The 24,328-nt window shown below is 37.2% G+C and overlaps 1 protein-coding gene across 1 annotated transcript in view; it reads right to left on the bottom strand.

Moving 5' to 3' along the window:
• LOC113038411 (A disintegrin and metalloproteinase with thrombospondin motifs 2-like) overlaps nt 1–24,328 on the bottom strand; it is an 85,343-nt gene that overhangs the window by 28,903 nt on the left and 32,112 nt on the right. The window contains exons 3-4 of the mRNA XM_026195784.1: nt 14,687–14,855; nt 1,126–1,328 (exon numbers count right to left, since the gene is read on the bottom strand). Coding sequence (XP_026051569.1) covers nt 1,126–1,328; nt 14,687–14,855 — 372 coding nt within the window. The remainder of the gene's footprint in view (nt 1–1,125; nt 1,329–14,686; nt 14,856–24,328) is intronic.

Genomic DNA, 24,328 nt, shown 5'->3' with positions numbered 1-24,328 from the left:
GCAAATCTGAACATTTTGGACATTTCCACAAGGGGAACTAAAACAGAGTAAACACCCCAATTCTCACTATTAACAAACCATTAACTACGACTTTTGCCTCAATAAACTCATAATTTACTGATTAATAATAGTTAATAAGGTTGTTGTTAAGTTTAGGTATTGGGTATGATTAGGGATGCAGAATAGTACTAATAAGCAGACAATATTTTATAGGCATGCTAATAAGCAACTATAGTTAATGGGACATCGGTCAAGCATATGGGTCTGTTTGTGTGAAATTTCTGGCAAAATAATTTATCAAAATGAAAAAGAAAATCAAAGGGAAAGTCAGAATATGTCATTGTGAGTCTGGTCTTGTCGAGGATTTCAAATACATCAATCTTTCAGGTAGGAAGCCTTGTCAGGGATGTGGATGTAATTTCTTGACTAAGAGCAGTTGTCAGGGAGATGGATGGAGCCCCTAATTTATACAATAATGCCAAATTCTTTGTTTGAATATGAAGTAATTCATGTGAATGTCTGTATGATCAAATCATGACTGTAAATAACCATGGCGCTGTCTGAAAAGGGATGTATTTTGGATAAATGTTGATTATGCCTAATTTTGCAAAAGCCATTAAGAGAACTTATTTTATACAAAGTAACTTATAGTAGATGGACACTTACCCAACACTCTTAAAAATAAAGCTTTTCCAAAAATGTTTCAGTAAAGGATTCTTAACTGGCATTGTTTCGTGAAAAACATTTAATATGTAATCTTTCCATTGGACATAAGATTCTTTAAAATGGAAATGATTATTACAATGTCCCTTACACTAAGAAGAAAATGGTCCTTCTATTGCATTGATACAAAATCCCTCTTCTGGCACTTTTAGTGTAGTGTGAAGACCTTCACAATTTATGTCACATTAGTGTCTTCACGCTACAATTTTGAAGACAGAAACTTTTGTAAAATGCAAAGCTTCCATGGATGTTAAAGTTTCTTCATGGAACAATAGAAGCCAATAAAGAACCTGTATGGAGCAAAAGACATATGATAATAGGCCATAAAGGTAAACTCAGTTCTGTAACTATTAGCCACCACCTCAAGCTTCAATCCTTTCTAATGGGATTTGAAAAACTTACAATATTCATGAGGGTCAGGAGGTATTTCTGGATGTGCTCTCTGCCATGAAACATCACCACAGAGCAGTCCACTCCCAAGAGAACCTCGATGTTAAAGATCTCATCTTCATAAGTCTCTCTGCGTGTTCGTGTGTTGCTCTTTATTTTCTTCTTAACATGGTGGGGTAAATACTGCAATCCAGCCTGAAGACCCAGAGGTGAACCTGCAAAAAAATAAATCACAAAAATGACATCATTTTAAAAGGTCATGAGGAATCTTGATAATCATAATACAAATTCTATGATGTGACTCATTCAAATATAACATCATGAAGAAGGCAAATTTAAATGAGACATTGAAACTAAACTGCCCATTGTATATTGTTCATACTGTAGTTTAAGATCATTTTTCAGCCCATTACTTAAAATGAAAATAGCTGTACAATGATAAACAAAAACAGTGGCAGTATGTTTCTCATTTCATTCAGCAGATTCTCCCTCTTGTCACCTAACACACGGCACAAACAATCTCACAACTCCGAGAGCTTTCATGTTCAGTGCCACTGAGGCATGTCTCTCAGGCTCTGCCTGTGCCAAAACTGCTCGAGCAAGGGACAGTGTGAGGTGAGAGAGAACTAAATGGATGACAGGCAGAAAAATGTTACTGTAACAATTCAGTGACACCTTGCCTTGATTTCCCTTAATAAAATTCTCAATTATCATATTTATTTACAATGGTATTTACATTGTACTTGATATTGTGTCCAAAACATTTGTATGTCACCGCAATGTGCTTGCTTTACAGACTTCACTCTGTGTATTCTGAAGGAAATTTGATGTTTCTTCCCAAGGTGGTAAACCTTATGATTACACATTTTTATATGCCACTTGACGTTCCCATTTAATTTCTTCATTTCTTCAGAAGTAATGAGATAATCCTGAAGGGCGATTCACCAATCAGAGAAGTCGCTGTTACTATGGAAACCAGAATTCCAGCACAAGAGCTCACAAGTGACCACCCACTCCTATCGAGCATTGTAAATGACATAACTGATTTTCCTGATACTCTCACAAAACTTGTGTATGTTTCAATATTTTGTTAAAAACTTTGAATACAGTATATGATATATTGAATCACAAAAAAGTTTTATATTGTACTGTTGTTTCAGATTCCATTGCGTTATTTGCAAACCATCTTAGGATACGCAGTTCAGTGTCTTCACATCTTAATTAGATGCACCCCCCCCCCTCCAATTTCTGAGAAAAGCAGCCTTGATTCCTTACCATTATGCTACAGTGATCCAACATTATCGTGTTTTGTTAACCCATGAAAATATCCAACCTTAGATGAAAACAAATGAAATAGAAACAAACTTTTTTCACAGGATCAGCGATTCAGGATTTCCAGATCAATACTTACAGAATCGTTAATCTGCAATCTAATAAGAATGTATACACTGTTTGTGTAATTCAAACAAATGCTCTTCTTCGGTTCCTTTCAGATTTGATTTCTCAAGTATAGCACTTTACAGTCTGTATGGTTCAGAATGGAGGGATCTTGAATGATGAATGTTCCCAGTTTTGAATCGGCAAAGCTGTATACATCTTCTTTATAAACTTTGCATTTATGTTTAATAATAAAGTCGAATTTCATAAACGTCTGGCAAGTTTCTAAACAAACACAGACACACAAATGGAATGGGAAGTCCAACAAATATGCCATAAAAATCAGTAATGTTTACTGCCAAGAGATCAACAATCATTAATGGTATAAATGAAAATGCCGCAAATGCTAGCAAAAGAAAATCAGCAGAACAAACAAATTGCAATGTTTATTAGCTTGACAAAATTTATATGAAAATGAGTCATGGGCTCTGTGCAACAGACATCTGTTTTTTTTTTTTTTTTTGTATTTAGCAGCACATTACACTAGAATATGAAAGTGAGGGTATATGTTTAGGTGAGTGTTTGTTTATTGCTTCAACAAATAAACTTATCATTCGATAAAGTAGCTCCTTACTACAAGGTATAGTACACACTTGGAAAATTATGAAAATAGCTCAAATGTTGTTGCAATGCTTAAGTTAGTAAGACCAACATTTTTAGATACATTAGGTACTCCTCATGTCAGGGCTGATTCTTCTTTAAAAATCATTTGTATTCTAAGCCAGTACTTAACCTTTTCCATGACTCTGGCTTTTGTGTTGATGTCCTTTTAATTGCCTCTACCCATGGTGTCATTCCAGCACGGGGCGCACATTCCCAGGTCACTTTAACATGCTAGTTCTTGTTCTAATTTGACTCCATGCTGAAAACTCCAGCATGTGTGAAGGACCAGCTTTGGTTTTCCACTAGTTTATTCACTTTCATATGTAGCTTTGGGAAGTCTGATTCATTCTAGTAAATCGGTTCATCCTAAATGGTCTGCTTTCTCATATTTCTTATATTCACATTTCTAGGGAATATACTTTTTGGCTGGTTCATTTTTTTTGGGGGGATGGGTTCTAAATTTTCTTCTGGGAACAGAAGTATAAAACAAAAAGCAACTGCAACCCGTCCCACCCCCTGGGAGACTTCAAAATAAAGAAAAAAAAAAGAAATAATAATAATAATACTAGTGGTGACCCCAAATAGTCGACTATTCGATGCCTAGATTCGAGGAGCCTGATTCGACTACCAATCTAACAGTCGAATATTCGCGGGCTGTTATGGTTATGCCATTCTGACTATACGTGAGCACTCAAATGTCTGATTTCACATAGAACTTACGGTTTTCTCCCAATAAGTTAATATGCAGTCTAATATGATAAAGCCGTGAATAGGAATCTGAAAAGAAAGAAGCTTCAAATAAATAATTTAAAGTGTGTGAATAAATCAAACCATGCCTATAGATTTATGTTTCACTTTCCATAATCTGTGAACGAGGAGCATCTTGGCGGCAGGGATTTAAACTTTACCAAGACTCAAACTGACATGGGCAGAGACTGGATTTCTTCGAACAGGTAGGGTACAAGTAATTTCAAAACATTTCAATATCGTGAATATATTATTTACCTGATATAAGATGCATTTGGTTTGAGTCAAGCGCTTCATTGTAGTACTGCAGTGATATCTCTTCAGCACACAGCATGAGCAGGTAAAACTACAATGCAGAATATTAATAACTATGACTGGACTGTCACATCCATACCATTATAATGAGAACACCATTCTAATAAAACGCTGTGAATTTTTAGAGTTTAGCTGCCATGTTTCTGCACATTGTTGGGAAGAACGTGTCCACAAAAGGAGTTCGCATTCAGAGTAAATGAATTACTCCGGGATATTGGTTTATTTTAACTCAGAGGGAGTGTCAGCCACATTAAAAAAGTTAACAGTTTAAGTCATTTGTGGATTAATGCGTATTGGAGTATTCTGGAAGGATTATAAACCACTATCATCATAGATATCTCCCAGAGTGTTTACTTTATTATGAGCCCATTGCGGACAATGAAATAAGTGTGGAAGGCGATATTAAAGGGTTGGTTCACCCAAAAATGAAAATTATGTAATTAATAACTTACCCTCATGTCGTTCCAAAGCCGTAGGACCTCCGTTCATCTTCTGAACACAGTTTAAGCTTCACAGCAGTTCAGTCAGTGTACTGTTTGAGACGCGAACTGTTTCAAACGATTTAGTTTGATTCGGTGAACTGGTTCAAGAAGATCCGGTTAAATCGAATGCTTAGTTTGCGAACCAGACATCACTTCATTGCAGTGTTGTGAACACGCTCACAACAGACCCGGAAGAGAAGACAATGCTGAATAAATATGTAGTATTTGTTATTTATGGCCAAAAATGTATATTTGATGCTTCAACAAATTCTAACTGACCTTCTGATGTCACGTGGACTACTTTGATGATGTTTTTCTTACCTTTCTGGACATGGACAAGTAGACCGTACACACAGCTTTAATGGAGGGACTGAGAGCTCTCGGACTAAATCTAAAATATCTTAAACTGTGTTCAGAAGATAAGTCTCACGGGCTCAGAAGATACTCTGCATAAATTTCCATCATGATCCAACAAAGATAAGGAACAGATATCGGAATCACGATGAAAGAAAAACCATATTCCTATTCTCCACTATTGTTTTTATATGTGCCATTCTACCGTCTGTATCACAACCTGTATCTGAAATAGTAATATTAATTAATAAGTCCTCAGAAACCAATATTAGGACACCCTTGGTTTTAGTATCCAAAGATGAATAAGATACTACTTCATTAAACGTATTATTACACCTGTGTACATCCTCCTCTTTCAAATGTGATTCTTGAACTAACACTATATCAATCTTTCTTCTCTACAAAAAAAAAAAAAAAAAAATCCAAAAACCTGTATGTTTGTGCAGGCCATTAATATTACAACTCAAAATATTAAGGCCAGTCATAGATGTCAAACAGAATTACTGCATAATAAAACAAATACAAATTTGAATATAAAACCAGTTGAGTCTACCATTAAATCACTCCCACCCCAATTTTGACCCATTAGTTTGGTTGAATTGGATCATTGAACGTCAGCACCAAAGACATTGGTTAATAAAATGGTATTAAATATATAAAGGATATTTGTGTTATTTAACATTTAATCATTGCAGGTTTGGATCACATTCTGAGTCACATTTCGCTGTTTTTTTTTTTTTTTTTTTTGTGAGTGACATTAATGCATTAATCTCATTAATAAATGCATGTTCATTTTTATTCTAGAACTACAGTGAGATCTTCTTGTAAATTAAAAAGTAATGCATTACTTTACTAGTAACTTGAAGAAAGTAATCTGATTATGTAACTCACGTTACTTGTAATGTATTACCCCCAACACTGTTCATGAGCACATCAAGTGACTCCCTTAGTCTGCTTTCTAATATTGATTCACAGATTCAAGATGATAAGATTATCCCTGAACTGTCAAAAAACCTTGTATATGTTTGCAAAAAAACAAAAAAATTAATTCAATTCAGATATATGGTATTTTATACTATATTCAGTCACTTAACATTGTCATCAGATCTCGGGATTAAATGACGACTGCTATGTTCATTATTACATCCAACAACAAAACACCTTAATTGCTTAGGAGTCATTCTTGCCTACATCTGCTCTGGCAGTGAAACAACTGCAGACTGATGACACTCAAGGCAAGTCTAAGGTAAGACGGCCGTGTCAATGAACAATCATGGGAGGGGCCTGGGTCTGTGTGACATCACACAGCCCAGAATCTGAGAATGGCTTGATTTAAAAAAGGGGATATTATTTATCTGGCTTTTAAAAAAAGACAAACACTGGTTGGATTTTTATCATTAAAGGGTGGCTGAGAACACACACTGCCAAAAACAATTTTGCAACATGTTAAAGTCAATTTTGCATCCAATGACCCCTTTAATATAAATTTACCTGTTCACATTTAATGCTGTCACCATGACTTATTCAAACCCCTTATTATGTTTTTCCAGAAAAATACGGTTTAATTAAAAAATTTTTGGATTTTTTTGTACATTTTATTTATAAAAACATATGACCCCTTATAATAACTAAAATATAGTGAGCTATTTTTATTTGTAAATCAAGGAAAACCATGAAGTGACAGTAAAGTAGTTCTACTACACTGTACATTGTTACAGTCAAGCGAGTATCACAATGTCAGCTGACACAATCATATTTCAATAGTAATAGCCTTGTGCCACTGCATTTATTTGCTATTGACTATAAATAGAAAGATATTCTATATGCCATTCTGAGAGGACATGTCTGCTCCTAGTTATCCCCTGACCTGAAGTCATAGCCGTTTCAACTGCAAGGAGTGCCGGTCTGCAAGGAGCAATGCTGATGTACAGAATATTGATGAAGGTTGGGCAGACAGTAACTGTTGCCAATTATCATAATTCTTTGAATCAATGAGTGCTAGGCTTGTCAGTTCTGACATATCAGGCTCACAAGGGTTATTTGTATTCAGGAAACGGGAGCATCATAAAAAACTGCAAGGATAAAATGAAAACTGAATCTTTTAGAAGCTTTCAAGTAGAACCTTTGCTTTGAAAATGAAATCAAAGTCATTTGGATCTGTTAACAACTTGAGAAATCCTCTTTGAATATGCCAGTGGAAGTTTGGCTTGACTCTATCGACATGTTTTTATTATTATTTATTTATTTTTATTTTAATAAATATACTTTAGAAACACTGGTTAGTTTTTATATTCCCAATGGCAAAGTTAATTTTGAATCAAATTAGACATGGTTGGCTTTAAATCAATGCTCACATATGTGACTGGAAAAATAATTAGAAAAAAACAAGACGTACTAAGTCAGAGAACATGAGACTGTAAGATACAAGACTTGAAATGTAAAACAAACAGTACAAAACTCCAAGCTGCACTGATTTCAGTAAAGACAGACAATGTCACATTGATGTCAAACCTGAAACATGTTTTACGTGGATGAAATAAAAACATGGTTATGAATGTAGTTCGAATTCCGGTTGTCTATGAATGCAACATCTTGTTTCTATTGCATCCTCACTGATTGAAAAACTATGTTGCTTGCAGAATGAATGAAGGTCCATCTGCTCAGAAGGCGTGACTCAGCATGGAGGAATATGAGCCCACACATACACACTCTCATATACACAGAAACACTGATGCAGGAGTTGCACCAACCCTTAGTTCTGCCACTAGTCAGTGTGTTGGGTCTATGCTAATGAGTTGGGAATCATTTATAGGACCTATTGTCCTTGTGAGGAACTGAAAATAAAGGCAGCTATTTATTTTTATGCATAAATGCCAATTTATATTGATTATGTGTGAAACAAAAATTCTTTATAATGTTTACTAACTTTAAGTAGAACTGTATTATATACACCTTAGATGTATAGATTCGGAAGAGAAATGCTAAAACTAAAGTTATCACAGAATAAAATATATTATTGCCAATCAGAATGAAACACTAATAATGTCAAATTTTCTGTCCTCTCTAAACACCTCATTAAGAAGTCCAATTTGCATAATGATTGCATAAAAAAAAATATATCAGACCCCATGAACTTTAGTGACACCCTGATTCACATGACTTAAGTTGTACTTATTTTCTACTAGGTGACAGTAAGTAAAAAAAAAATCCTCTTTCTACCAGCCACATCTGCTTGTATCCGGATGTTATTTTCTTTGTATTAATGAAATGGTCAATATATATATTTGGAATTACGTGGTCGCATTTCACATTCTCTTCTTTTAAGGTGAGGTTACATTAGCAAAATTTTGTGGACAACAAAGGTCCATTGTCCATTATCAACAGTGCAACAATGTATGATGTATATAAAATTATGATATGTATGATGATATAAAATTTGGTGAACAATGGTAAATGTGAGTGTATATAAAAAGACAGCTGATTTCCTATAATTGGCAAGTCAATTAGAGTTAATTCATGATAATTGTGTCAATTCCCAGTGACCTCAATCACAAAAGTATCTCAGCTTATATGGATTTACCCTACTTCCTTTTTACAGTCATCTCTTAGGATATCTTAATCACATCTTTACTTTGGCCATCAATCTTAAAACAAGAGCCAGTGAACCCTGTAATCTGTTGGTTAATGTCTTATTCACCTAGGCATCATCACTTAACACAGCATTGTTGAGTTAGCTCATCTCACAGAGCCAGAATTCCAAGACACACAAAATCAGTCTTCGTTAACTCTCCAGACGAAATGCCCCGGGCGTTCTTCCATAAGAGACTGTCTTTACTTGCACTGCTGCAAAGGTGGCCCAGCACAAATGGAGATATTTGCAGCACAGGAGGGAGCTGAACACTCCTCCTTAATGTCAGACCAGGCCAACAGCTATTAGTCAATGGAACAACCAAAATGTTGCTGTTTCAGGGATGGGAAAACGTTAAATGAAAAACACATGCAGTCACACATATTCTACAGCCATGAACGCACACATATAGCCACACACATAAATCTATACGATCTCTGATGGCTAGCTGGAGGCATTATGGCACATTTGGTATGCTGCGGTGTGATATGTGTGGGTTGAAATGTCAGGGTGACTGAGGTGAAGAGAAACTGACAAAAGTGCAGAAACGACACTCTGCTCAAATGCAGTGACAAACCAGGAAAGAAAATCAGGCTCAGATTTTCCCACATTCATATGTGAGGTCATGTCCAATTATAATTGTTATGAAACGTACTGCTTTCAATATGCAGATTTCCGTACACATATTTTGCACATGTGTAGAATAATGATGGATGAAAAAGATTCTTTGTAATATTATATATATACATTTAAATTACATTTGTCCACATTAGCATAAAAACATACACACTTGCTTGTGGTGGACAATTTTGTTTTTATTCTATAAAAAGATACGCATATAAACGATGTAAATAACAGAATAAATATTAGAATGGTATAAATGTGATGTTTTATTTTGGTGAAAATTAAATAATGGAAATAAATACCAGTGTATTGGTATTAGCCAAAAATCATACAATAGTTGCATCCCTAATTAAAATATGCAACTTGTATTTAAACTTTTAATAATAAGCATGTCCACCATTGGATAAACAGTCAGCCAAGGGAATGAGATGCTGCATCGAAATGCTATGGGAATGCCTCCAGCGTTCCCATGCTAAGAATACATGTCTAATCAGTTCTCTTCAGTAACTTGAGCTGTGTAAAAACGATATGGGAATGAGTATGCCCACGCTGCTAGACTTACAAATCCCTGCTTAGTGCGGAAGAGCTCAACTAAGGTGAGATAATGTAATGCTGAAGAATGTACAGTATGTAGATCAACCAGCAGCACTGCAGATGTCCTGCATAGATACACTTGACAGAAAGGCCTTGGAGGGCGCCACACTCCAAGTTGAGTGAGCCTTGACGCAATTCAGGACGTGAAGAGGGGGCCACTGAGAGAGGAAACGTGTAACTAGGGACGTCTGCCCACTGACTGACCTCCAAGAGGGGTGTGGCAGGGCACAGTGGCTGCCACGTAGCCCCTTTAACGTGGAGTTGGTCAACCCTGTGGAGAATCGGACCTGGAGGAACTCCAGCACAGTACCAACTGGACAGTTAAGTGGGTTTCCACTTCTGGAGCTCTGGATTGGAGGATGGTCTCAACAACCTCAGTTGAAAGACTGGAGGCTACGAGATGTGCCCCTTCAACGTCCACACTCACAGCTTCCACAACTCCGGGCGGGAGTGAAAGATGATGCCCTCCCACCTGAGAGAGGAGGTCCCTCCTGATGGGAATCTCCGATGGAGAGCCATTGGGAAGGGACACCAGTTCCGAGAACCATATTCGGCCTGGCCAGAACAAGGCCACTAGCAGTAGACGGACCCTCTCTTCAGAACTCCTGGGAGCAGAGTGATCATGGGAAATGTGTCCAGACGTGTCTATACCAAAGCATCCAGTCCAAGAGTAGCTGGATGAGTCAGAGATAATCAGAGGGAACAGTGTGATGTCTCCTGAGTTGCAAACAGGTCCACCTGAGCTTGGCCAAAAACTCTCTAAATCTGCTTCACCACCTTGGGGGGAAGCCTCCATTTCCTGGGCCTCTGTCCCTGCCTCGACAGTATTTCTGCTCCCATATTGAGCTGCCCAGGGATGTGAACTGCCCTCAGTGAGAGGAGTTTCCTCTGGGACCACACAAGGATCTGGTGCGCCAGCTTGTAAAGGGGGCTTGAACGCAGCCCTCCCTGGTGGCTGATGTAAGAGACCATTGTGTTGTCGGTAGACACCAACACATGGCGATCTATTAGGTCTGGGAGAAAGTGTTTCAAAGCTAGAAACACCACGAGGAAAAGTTGCTGTGCCATGTGAAATAGCAGCCAGGTGTGGAGGTAGTGGCTTACTTCACAAAAAGCATTTATCTAATTTGCTCTTTGATGGTTCAGCCTGTTTCTCATTAGGCCAATCGATGTACAATGGCGCTTGCAACTACCTCCATATCATACTGGGGGGACTGAGGGGGTGAGTCTTCATTGACGCCACCATGTCTACCTCCTCTGAGGAAGACAGGTGGAGGATCGAGCCCTCTCCCTGGGGGGAAGAAACTGCAGAGCAGGTTTCCGATCCCAGAGAGCGGGCAGTGGATCTGGTGGGATAGGAAGAAGAAAGGGACTTGCCTGTCTCCATTACCTCCACCAGATCCATTTGTGATCCTCATGTCAAAAGTAAAAGTACAAGTAAATGCAAAATGGAAAAGAAGTCAGTACAGACCTAGAAGGTCAAAGTCTATGTCAAGGCCAACTTTCACCAATACATGTGCATGGTAATTAAAAAAAACAACAACTCTCTTCCGCTGTTATCTAAACCAAAAATACAACAAATAAATTATATAATCAGAGCAGAGGAGTTTTTCCAGCATGTCTGATTATGAAATATTTTGCAAGCCATTTTTTGAGGAAAAAACCTCTCACCCTTCTCTCCTCCCACTACTTTTGCTGTGATTTTCAATGTTGTATGCTTCACGTCTGCCAAGTAGAACTTAAACTCTCATCAAGCTTTGCCACGTAGACACTGGCTGTCTGAGTCCAGCATGTCTCTGCTGGAATGCACTGAGAGCTGCAGCTTCTCATATGCACACACGCACTCCAGCTGATGTCGCCAAAGACCTGCTCGCTCAGAAACATTGAGATTCACTTACAGATATATTGTCCTGTTATTTTTAGTACCGGCTTGGGCATACCTGCACTTCCACAATGCAATATAACATCAAGCTTTCTGCCAAGTAAAAGCTGAATAATGCTGATAAACAGACATATCATATAAGGGATATGATTGATTTATGGTTAATTTGATTTCTAAGAAAAAAGGAAAAGCACCAATTGCTTCTGAAACAACTGTCTGAAGATGTAGGAGAAAAAGCTTATAAATTCTTGTGTCTTACAAATCAGACACAGAGATGAAATAATGCAGTAAGATCACATTTATTTTAATGAATCATAGCATTTGTTTGAATTAATTATAGATGGAGAGATAATTACCACCTTGTTGTTGATGAACAGCTGATAAATATGATGCAGCAATCTAGTATCTTGGCTATTTTATTAATAAAGGGCAGTGATGACAACAATTTTCTGTGTGTACAGAGTGCAACATGCGATCTCCGACCTCTCTCTCTCTGTGTGTGTGTTTGCGTCTATGAGTTCATTATTAAAGCATTGCATTTATATAGAACAGTGATTAAACTGACTTGGAACTACCTGTGCAATAAACGGTTTTAATTCATACCTGCCAGCCAATCAGAATAGAGTATTCAGACAGATCATGGTATAAGTATGTTTAATTTGTGTTTAACTTTTTACTTTACTTTTTAAAGTACTGTACACTACTGTTCAAAAGCTCAAAGTAAAAAAATGAAAGACATATTTGCATAATGATACAAAAGATGTTTTTGGAATAAATTATACTCTGAGATATATATATATATATATATATATATATATATATATATATATATATATATACATATATTCAATAGAAGTACTGCAACAATATCTGCTGCCTGAAAAATGTAATAAATGCAGCTTTGCTTCATACATATCCAACCAATAATGAGAAAAAGTAAGGCAAAAGCAACAACGTATTAGTTCCAAAAACAGAAGAAGAAAGAAAGAAAGAAAGAAAGAAAGAAAGAAAGAAAGAAAGAAAGAAAGAAAGAAATGATGCCTGTTTATCACCAAGAATGATACCTATAATGGTAATGATAACCACATTACAGCCATAACAATAATGATACATAGAAACAATATAATTGGAAACAGTTTGGTTTCTGTGGATAAAAAAATCCATCCGACTTTAAAAGTATGCAATGTGAGAGCATAACTGCAGAGCACACTTAAAATTACAAACAACATTATTATCTTCTGGGTGTAAATGCTAATATAGTTATAGTTTTCATTCTTGGTGTGAACCGGCCTTTATTTTTATGATGCATAAAACAAGATTGCAACATCACTTTAAAAAGTAAAGTAAGAGTAAATTGCTTTTACTTTTAAAAGTAGCCTTGCCGAACACTGGTATTGTTACCAGGTCTAATCCTAAAGTCCTTGTAAAAGAATCAGCAATATTTTTTGTATATCTGTCAAATAGGGTTTGACAGTATTGCAGTTAAGCAATTCATGCAGCCATCTAAAACAACCAGGCTGTGAAGAAAAATGAAATGTTGAAGGGACCTCACCCGGCTGAACTTGACCGCTCAAACTCAAAGTGACACGTGAATCGTTTATGACTTTATCCAGTCACTCTGCTGCTCCTCTCCTCACACATCTGACAAGGGATGCTGCGGGTGGAGGGGAATGAACAGCCTGGGCAATGACTCAGCCCTGGAGAACTTTCCTCACTTTACCCAAGTAGCCTACTTCAGGTCCAATTAGTAAGGAATAGTTCACAAAAAAAATTCTGTGATTATTCACCTGAATATTTTGCGTTTTACATGCTGGTATGCTGGTTAGAGCTGAAGATCTTTGCCCGAACCTTACGGGACAAATTAAGTAATTAATGAAGCACAGCTAGGAACGAATTCACATGAACAGGATAGGCACAGGAAGGACCAAATAAGGATAACTGTAACATACTTGTGACAGATTGCCCCCATCTCAGACAGTGCATCGGGGATGGGGGGCAGGTACCCTGGAGACTGGTGCGGGACTGGGACAGGGCGGAGACAAGGAGAGCCTCCAGGGCGGACCAGGGAGCCATCGTGGAGCAGGCAGTTTGGGCTGCCATGGCGGATCAGGGGACACGCGAGGCCATGGTGGATCAGGGTACCCAGGAAGTCATGGCGGACCTGGGAGGCCATGGCGGATCAGGGGAGCTTATGCCCCCCCACCCAAAAAAGAAATTATTGGGGGAAACTAGGTATCTTAATGGCCGTTCCAGAGGAGCTGACTCTGGCGGGTGCTCTAGACGAGTGGGAACTTGAGGGCACTCTTGAGCCAACACTGGTGCAAGCTCTGGGACTGACTGGAGATCCACAGCCCTTCCTGGGTAAAACTGGGGATCTGGAGCCCTCATTATGCTTAACAAAAGAAACCGAGCATAGTAGATAAATTGTTTTCCCTGTTGTACCGAAATTGTATCGAACTGTGATCCCTGAACTGAAGTAAGTACCGAACCATACATTTTTATGTCTTTCTTTAAACATTTGGTTTTCTGATACATTTAGTTACAAATTACTGTCTTTTCTGCCAGATGGTTTGTAAAAAAAATTTGTTTTCTTACGATTTATTTTTTGGCTCTTTTTCCTTTTATTAGAATAAATACATTTTCCCACAGGCAAAATGTAGACGCAAGCAAATCTGAACTACTGGCCTGACCTTGCAAGCAGAAAAATCCTTACTGCTGAGTGAACTTAACCATTAAGCATCCTTTGGCTAAAAAAAACCCATACCAGACCAGCACCAAACCTGCATTAACCAGAACTAAGAAGACTAGAAATGTATGCTGATACAGTGACAAGAAACTGAACAAAATATATGTTCAGGACTCGCATCAGCGCTCCATGACGAGCTGCTGTCAAAAAGGTGATCTGACCTCTGGGGTGAAAGTCACCGGGTTGATTGACAACCGGCTTCTTGATGTCAGAGGACCGGTAGACGATGTGATGACGGCCGGGTCCTCCTTCCTCCTCTCCTGTCATGTCGCCTTCTCTCTCCAGTGGCTCGATAAAAAACTCTTCTTGACCTGCACGGATCATCCCTGCCTGACAGGTTCAAAAGAGAGAAAAAAAAAGTAGAGATTAGGTTTTTCAAAGGTAGGTACAGCACAAAGCTTGCACATCGAGTCCATTAAGCGAATCAGCTATGAGGGCTATTTTTGTAAGCCTGCTATATCATGTTTTCATCAGCATTGGAAGAAACCCTCGGGCAACCTGATCTCTTAATCGATCCATCCTCTTTCTAACTCATGTGTTCGGGCCCGACCATCTCTAAAACTCTGTGACACTGCCTGGCATAAGCATAAACAAACTCTCGCTAATGTTTCCGAACATTTTTAGGGAGCAAACATGAGATCGTCTTGTTTATACAGTTTAAAGACTACAGTGAGAGAATAGTCTACGAGGGCGAAGAGGTGAATCCAAACCACGAGCGAAGATCAATATGAATCTCTCTGCCAGAGTGAACAAACTCACTGACAGATACACTTGACAGCTCATGTTTTGTTCTCGCTGTGTCTCGTTGAGGTTCGTTGGCTTTGAGTGACGGTCCATGTCCACTGCCAGGGGCGCTGTGAACGTAATAAGAGCAAGATAGAGAGAGTCTGCAAGGCTTTAGACACAAAGGGCTAATCGATTGTAGGACACGTTGCAGTCCCTACGATTTATTGCCTTTTCCTTGCCAGAACACAGGGTCTTTTCCCTTTGCTTCCATAGCAAATTAGACAGCTGGAACGAGAGCGCCAATCGATGGCAAGGTTAGACCTCTCCTCTGATGTGGTGGAATATAAAATGTGAACTTCAAACAGGGCCATTAAAGTCATGCAGGAGCCCCCTCAGTCATCACAAAATTGAAGCCCAGCCCAGCAAACCAGAGTGCAGGCCGCTGAGCTAGTCGTTTAGCTTGTTCTCCCAGGAAATATTACACAGCAAGCGATCCCGCCACCTCCCTCACTCTCTCCTGCTTCCCCCGAGGGTTCATTACGAAGGAAATGCCCGCACGCTGCATAAAATCGACACCACTGCATGAAGGGCTGCCATTGCACGTGGACAACGTGGACTGAAAGTGCTGATGTAAAAACAAAACAGACCAACATTTACTTTCGTCCTCTCCCAAAATCCACTCTGTGTCTCATCTCTATTGTAAACAAAAACGACAATGTCACCATAGATCAAATATGCTTTTCCTTTCTTACTGACCTGAATGAGTCTACCAGACATCCTACATCTGGGAAAAAAGTAAGTGATGAATATGATAATGCACCTATGCATGATATAACAGGATTCTTACATTATACACTCTGCATGGTATTTTTGCTCTGTTTACCAGTAAAAAATCTTTAAAACAATATCAATTTACTTGAGAAGCAAAATCTCACTGGATATTAAGATAAAGGATACACACACCAACACATGGTCTTCAAGTTTTATGAGGACATAGGTGTATGATGGTTTTAGCTGAACAAAAAATTACAAAAGTTACTGGTATGGGAATATTTAGTCCCCATACCATAGGTAATACCAGGTACACACACACACACACACACAAACAATGTGTGGTTGGTAATTTTTTTAAATGCTTTTAAAAAAAGAAATCAGGGTCGTTGTTAAATAATATTACAAATGAAAATTATTATAATATAACTTAAAATAACTTGTAATGTAATTGTTACACATTTTGGGTTTTCAAGTTTTGGTAAGGGAAAAAAGTACAAATATTTTTATTAATTCCGTCAAATGATTAATTGCGTTTTATTTTGACATTCAAAATAAACGTTTTTGTTTATATATATATGTGTGTGTACTGTGTATATTTATTATGTATATATAAATACACACACATGCATGTATAGAAGAAATGTTTTATTATAAATTAAATACATTTATAAATAATATGACTTATATAAATGTACATATACACATGTAAATGCATGTACATATTTTCAAAATATACACATGCATGTGTGTGTATTTATATATGCATAGTAAATATACACAGTACGCACACATATATTATGTAAACAAAAACTTTTATTTTGGATGCGATTAATCATTTGACAGCACTAGTTTATAGTGTTAATCAAAGTGTTTTAGTAAAGAGTACTGGAATATCAGTTAAAATATGTAAAATGTATATGACCATCTGGGATGTCTGTCCACTCATTTGAATAACATCAAACATTAAAGCATCACATTAAATCATGCTACCAATGGTGATTTAATCTAAAGATCGTTTATTGTCATACCATTTCGAATTTCATATTAAGAAATTATTTTAACCCAAAAAGCAAACTATTCTCCCTTTGAACTAGTTGTCTTTAAAATACAAATCTTGTGTAATCCAAGGCTATCTGCAGAATATTCCAGAAACTGGAACATAATTTCATTCACTTGTTTCATAAACACATAATCCTTTCTTGATTACAATCCACTAGAGGTGTAACAATTCACTCATTTTCTTGATGCATCGATTGATTTAACAATGTCGTTGAACCGAGAGTATGAAGAAAACTGTTAAAATAACCACATCATTGACAACAACCTTGAAATACTTCTCAAATATTGATTTTGGATCATTTTTAACCAAACAATTTACGGACTGCACCTTTAAAATAGTTTGTCATTTCTGTGATAAAATGAAATTATCAAGACTGAAACACTGCCCTACAAAGGCAGAGTGGAGTATATTTTCAGACACTGAACAGTACTGACAAGATCATTTTTTAAGTAAAATTTTTAAAAGCTGCTGAATGACAACAAGAGTCATTCACGTCGATCAGATTAGGTCGTTCCTATTAAAGTGACTACTTGGAAAAACTAGTCAACTGGGTTTTTACTGGACAATTGACCACGTCTGCATTTCAACCGACTAATTCTTTCCATTTGGAGTCCTTTGGGACATCTCCAGATCCCGTAATCTGAAATGGAACCCATCATCAAAATCAAAGCCCCTCTTTCCTCATGGAAAAACAATGGCTAATGCCTATCTTTTGGCCCCTTTCAAGCACACACAGTTAAACTCTAATAGCCTCGTATGAACAATCTATAATAAAATGTTCTGTTTCGTTACAGTTGAAGCACAGAAACGCAGCACAAAACCTCCAACAGAACAAGCCGGGCCAGCTGCACCATCCAGCTTCTTCCAAGACCTCTATATCAGGCGAGATTTTAGTTAGGCAGACTTCAGCTGATATGAACTGTATCTATCTGCCAAAATATTCAACAGAGAGTTCATGAGCAGATTCAGATGCATTATCTGTGTTTGTGTGCACTTGAATGTGTGGAAACCGGCCAACCTCCCTGTTTAATAAGAAATCCACAACCCTCTGTGGTTACTCTATATGTGTGTGATTGCTCAAAAAGCTGATATTTGTTTGATTTAGACAGACACAAAACAATGAGCACTGTATCTATTCAATTGCCACTATTGCTTCAAGTTTTCTTGGCTCCAGGTGGCTAGTTTGGTTCAAACATAACTTTTCTTGTTGTCAAATTTAACAGGAATTGATAGCCAAGATGCAAGTTTTTTTTTTTTTCAATGTCCTGCCGCCTAGCAAATTAGTGTCTTCCCTTCAAAGAGTGAGAAATATTTTTCATTTACACCCAATCCACACCTAGGAGAAAATACAATCAATGTCAATTTAGAAGTTTTCATTTGAACTGAAGTACCACAGCGTGGAGAAAACCCTGCTTCAACATTATGATATATTATAAGACAAAAGCTCTACTGAGCTGCCTTTTGTCCTACAACTAAGCACATTTTAGCATACATTTTATAAAAAAAAGAGTACTTATGGAAATTCTGGACAAGTAATTGCATGCTAATTCCAAGATGCAATTAAATAGATTATTTTTTTCTTACATTCATATTAAATGCAAAACGCTTAAGTGTTATTTTCATGTTGTTGTTGTTTTTTTTTTTTGTTTTTTTTTTTAGATAATTAGGACTTAAATACCTCTTACATAGTAAGTACATAACTACTCATATCTTTGAAATATTGTTATAGTCAATTGTACTGTCAAATATACTAACAAGCATTTATGGGAACTAAATTACACTTAAACTTATTTGTAATTACACATTGCTAGAGATAAAGTTGTAATGTAATATACCTAAAATGAAATTAAATGTTATATTGAGTAACACACTAGAGTTAAAATTATAATCAAGTACTTTACACATGTTCTATGTTAAGTTTTAAGTGTACCTCTTTAAAGCATGACAAAAAAATATTTAAAATGTACTTCAAAGCAAAAAACAAAAACATTTACTTAAGTGTGTTAAGAAATATAGTCATTAAAGTGTTTTAAGTACACTTGGCTATTTATTTATTTTTTGCCTTTATTGATATAGGAAGGGTAGATGAGAAAGCAAGCAATGTGGGACAGAGAAAGCGGGGTCAGGAAAAGTCCTCTAGCCGCTAATTGAACTCTGGATTTCCATGGTGCAATGGCGAGGCTATTGATGCTGAGTGCCAACGCCCTTTATGTATATAAATATATAACATACTGCAAAATTCTGAATTCTAAACTAACTCGTCATCGTCATGTTATCAAGGAGGTTTGTTCAACTCATGCCTGTTCATAAATCACAAGAGCGATACTACTGTCAGATATAGAATGAATGTTTATTTACATTTACATTTACATTTAATCATTTAGCAGACGCTTTTATCCAAAGCGACTTACAAATGAGAACAATAGAAGCAGTCAGGTCAACAAGAGAACAACAACAGTATACAAGTGCCATGACAAGTCTCAGTTAGTCTAGTATAGAACGCATTGCCAGGTGTGTGTGTGTATATATATATATATATATTTTTTTTTTTTTTTTTTTTTTAATTCAATGAAAAAGACAAGAAAAGGAAAAGTGCTGGTGTTAGTTGGTTAAGTGCAGGCGAAAAAGATGAGTCTTTAGATGTTTCTTGAAAATGAGTAAAGAGTCAGATGTATGAATTGAGATTGGGAGGTCATTTCACCAGCTGGGCACAGTCCAGGAAAAGTTCCGTGAGAGTGATTTTGAACTTCTTTGGGATGGCACCACAAGGCGTTGTTCACTTGCAGAGCGCAAAGTTCTGGGGGGCACATAGAGAAATTACTATTTACATTAGTAATTTCTCTCACCTTGTTGGCCATCTTGGATTTATCTTTTTACTATGTCTTAACGCATTCACAATGCATCGATTTATAAGGATTCCAACAACATTACATTTGCATTCAGTGAAAAAATAAAGTATTTTAAAAGGCAAATAATAGTAATAATTTCCTTTCTCTTGCAATAGTCACTAACATTCAACAAACATTCATACTAACAATGATGAAGTCGAGACAAATTGTTTTATGTGTAACTCACACACAGGGAAAACCAAACAGACAAAAAGAAAGATGAAAGATGAAAGATCAGAGCTGAGCCCAAGAGACAGGGAGGAAGTTCAGTGCAGTGCTTCTCCAGCATGAGGCCCGTGAGAGGCCAAACTCTGACATAACACAGGAGGCTATTAGGAAACTGTATATATAGTGTAAAAAAGAGTTACATCGGATGAAAGAGAAGCATGTGGGTGGTTGGGTACAGTGACACTAATGACGACGGACAGATTTCTACACTTAACATACTGTCCTGTCCTGTCCAATCCATCACTGGGACATTGTCAGAGTGTGGACAATGACAAATTGAACAGCTCATTATAGGGAATAGCCATAATTAACTATCCCTTATAGTTGAATTACTCCTTTAAATGGGTGGTTGATGGCGATTTCACTTCTTTAACGTTAGTTAGTGTAATGTTGCTGTTTAAGCATAAACAGTATCAAAAGTTGCAGCTCTGAAAGTTCAATGCAAACGTAGATATCATCTTTTAAAATGATGTCAGTTTAATGCCTATATAAACGGCTGGTAAGGCACTACAACGAGCTTCTTCCCATGTCTGTTATGTCACAAACCCAGATAAACCCCGTTCTCGGGAACACTCAACAAAGGGGTCGAGGCCATGTTGTGCTGTTTTAGAGAAGAGGAAGTGAAAACTTGGGTTGCACATACAAATCTGTGCATAAAGGAATCGTGATTCTGTCTTCTAACAATTCTAATGGATTCACAAGTTTCAAAACCAATGTTCTAAAGCAGCAGTTCTCAATCCTGATCCTCGCATCGCCCTACTCGCCATTTCTCTCTCTCTCTCTCTCTCTCTCTTTCTCTCTCTCGCTCTCATTCAGATCATCAAATCAGCTACAACCAACTTTTCCATCTATACACTTATTTTCACTTAGCAATGCGAAGCGTCATACATCGAGATGTGTACGGTTGCTGTGATGTATTAAAGCTTTAATCAGAATAAAACTGAGCTAACTTTAATTAAAAAGCTAACAGAAGCAGTAGCATTTACAAACAACAGCATATCTAAAAGTATGACACGACAACAAACAAACATACCATTAAGCTGTGCTTGCACAGGTTCTGTGCAATCCTCTTCATTAATATTCTCTGCGCCTTAATCGGGCTCAAACTGATAAGCAATATAGAGGTCTTTATTGTTTACAATACAACTGGAGCACATTCTGAGCTTGAGGGGCGGGATGTTCAGACACGCTGTAGAGGCAGTTTAGCGAATCACAACACACTGAGCCAGCTGACCAATCTTAGCCCATTGCATATTTCTAAGGGAGGGGCTTCATAAAAACAGGAAATAATTGAGGCATCTTTGAGAGAAGGGACAGACCGGTGTGGAATATTAGAACTCTTTGAAAGAGTAGCCTATGATCAGTGGTGTCAAAAGTATTGGCATTCATTACTCAAGTAGAAGTATAGATACTAGGGTTTAAAAAGACTTTTGTAGAAGTTGAAGTATCAACTCAAGCTTTTTACTCAAGTAAAAGTGTAAAAGTACTGGTTTAAAAAACTACTTAAAGTATAAAAGTAAAAGTAATGTAAGGAAAAAAAATGCCATTAAGAACAAAAGCTTGGGCCATGCCACAGGGGCCTATTGTGCACTACCCCACCTCCTCAAAAAAATTTTTTTCTAAAGGCCATAATGACTATAATGTTATATTAAAATGTTCATGTTGAAAACTTTGGGAGGCACTAGGCTACCTGTTTCAGCCACATATATGCCCATTGAAAATGAACTCATTTTAGTACAATGCAAATACATTAAAGAGCTAGAGATTTGATGACTAGTTGCCAATAAGTATTGTTATGGTGCAAAAAGTCAAACTTCAGAGGCATGTCATCAATAACCTTGAATGGAATGTAAATGTACATCCAAGCTTAGCTGCAGGACTCTGTGAGGGCAATGGACAAGAACATTGGTGCAGGCTAAGAAACAATTACTCTTGTGTGGTTGGCTATTTACAATAAACATTATAGTGCTGTCAAAATGAGTGATTAATCTAAGTGATTAATCAAAAACTAAAAATGAAAAATAACTCATGATCCTGATACCTTCTTGACTGATAGCTTCTTGTATTCGGTACATCTGCTATGTCCAGTGTTCGGGGGGTAACGAGTTACAAAGTTGATATAGAGCTTCACAGTCCCACCCACAGCCCGAGAGAGCTCTGGTGCCGGAAGTAAATTTCCCATTAATTTCTCCCATTCACTTTCGGAAAAATCCGTATCTAAAGAGTTTTAGAGCATGTGTGAGGATAACCAGCTACGGCTGAACTCATAAGCATATAACATATCATTTCAAGTGAAAAAATTAAGACAAAATCCAAAAAAAGTCAAAGGTACAAGACTGTGTACATATTTTCATTTCGAGCGCAGGAACTACTCATCCCATAAACCACGGCGCCCCATTGAATTCGACTGAAGCCACAACTGCGAACGAGGCAACGAGCCTTTTGAGCGACATCCAAATCTGATGACGGCCGCTCACGCGAACTTTTTCCTCCAGAGAATTTTATTTTATATAGTGAATGTGCAGTAATAGCAGTTCTTTCAGTATTAATCGTGTAAATAAATAGTGTTTTATATATGTATTGTGTATTGATTTTTATTTTATCATCGTGTATTTTATATTGTGTGCGTGTGTGAAAGTGGTTAACGATAACGTCAGCAATGGTGCAGTGCTTTGTATCTGACTGCAATCACTGCTCAGTTGTCAACACATGTCTTTGCCATTACACAAATGTTCAGTAAATGCACAAAAAGGTATGCCTAGGCTAAATATTGTTTTGACAGTGGCATTATAAAATGCTTGATATGACTCATTTCATATGGAGGCTACAGTAGCCTAGCTAAAGTGGACGATAATGCTAACTAAAGTTACCAACCTCCCTGCAAAACTCTCAATGGCAGCCAAGGAGATCATGATTGCACTGATAAGTCTACCGTGCAAAAACGCAATACAGGTTTTTATTTTATTTTATTTTTTTATTAATGATCTTCAGTCTTCACGGACCTTCGAGGGGTTTAACCAGATGGTTATACGAGCTCCACCAATCAGATGCATCACTGTGGGATTGTGGGATTGTTCAGGATTGTGGGTAATGAAGTACTTAGCCAAGACATAGCGAATAAAAGGCATTTAGATCAAAACAAGGTTAGTGCCCCCATGATCTTTTTACGTTTATATGAGCATATACTGTTGCTTAGTACAGCCGTAGCTGGTTTTAAGTCTACCATGTATGGTTACGTTTTAATGGCTTATACCCCAAATGTCAATGCAGAAATTGCATTGAATTTTTAGTTCCGGCACCAGCTGTGGGTGGGACTGTGATGCTCTATAGCCTAGATATCACAACATTGTCATTTGCGTCATTAATCGCAAACGATAATTTATTAAAACGTCTCACTACCCAACTACCTACAGTAGCTTAATTTGTGGAGGACGAAGAGAAAGCACCCATTTGGCAAATGAGCCAGTAGTGAGAAATAAATAATAACTTTTAAGTAGGGTCCAGTGCCTTTTCGATACTTTTAAAATGGTACTGGCGCCTCAACGTGCCTGAACCGATACTTAAAAAAAAAAAAAAGAACTACAAAAAAAACTATGGATAACATTAAAGAACATTACAAATATTTAAAATAAATCCATAGCTTTCACCTTGGATGCTCTCATTTCCCAAGTTGTGCTTCCCTTAATCTAAGGCTAATAAATGTATTTCACAATCTGGGTCATTATTTAATACAAAAGTACACATAATGTTTCTACTGTATCTCTGTCACTCACTCTGATATTTAGTTAAGATGAGTGCTGTCTGTCACTATCTTAAATCAGTTCTGTGAATGACTGTATGCTCATTCTTTATAAAGTAGCAACAATCTCGTTTTTAAAATACAGTACTGTGCAAAAGTCTTATGGAAAAGAAAGAATAGTGTTTTCACCACAAAAAAAGGTTTTTAAGCCAGTTATTTATATCTTTTGCTGCAATGTGTCAGTAGGACAGTAGTTTGCCATTAATTTTAATAATAATCTAGTGCGATTTTGAATGCACAAGCAGTTTGACGATGGCAAAATGAATGTTTGGAATTGTAAACTGATATTTTATACTGACACTCTACAGCAAAAAATATAAATAACTGG

The sequence above is a fragment of the Carassius auratus genome, chromosome 21 (assembly GCF_003368295.1).
Source record: "Carassius auratus strain Wakin chromosome 21, ASM336829v1, whole genome shotgun sequence".
NCBI classification, from domain to species: domain Eukaryota; kingdom Metazoa; phylum Chordata; class Actinopteri; order Cypriniformes; family Cyprinidae; genus Carassius; species Carassius auratus.
Note: the sequence above shows the minus strand (reverse complement) of the source record. Positions and strands in the feature narration are given on the sequence as shown.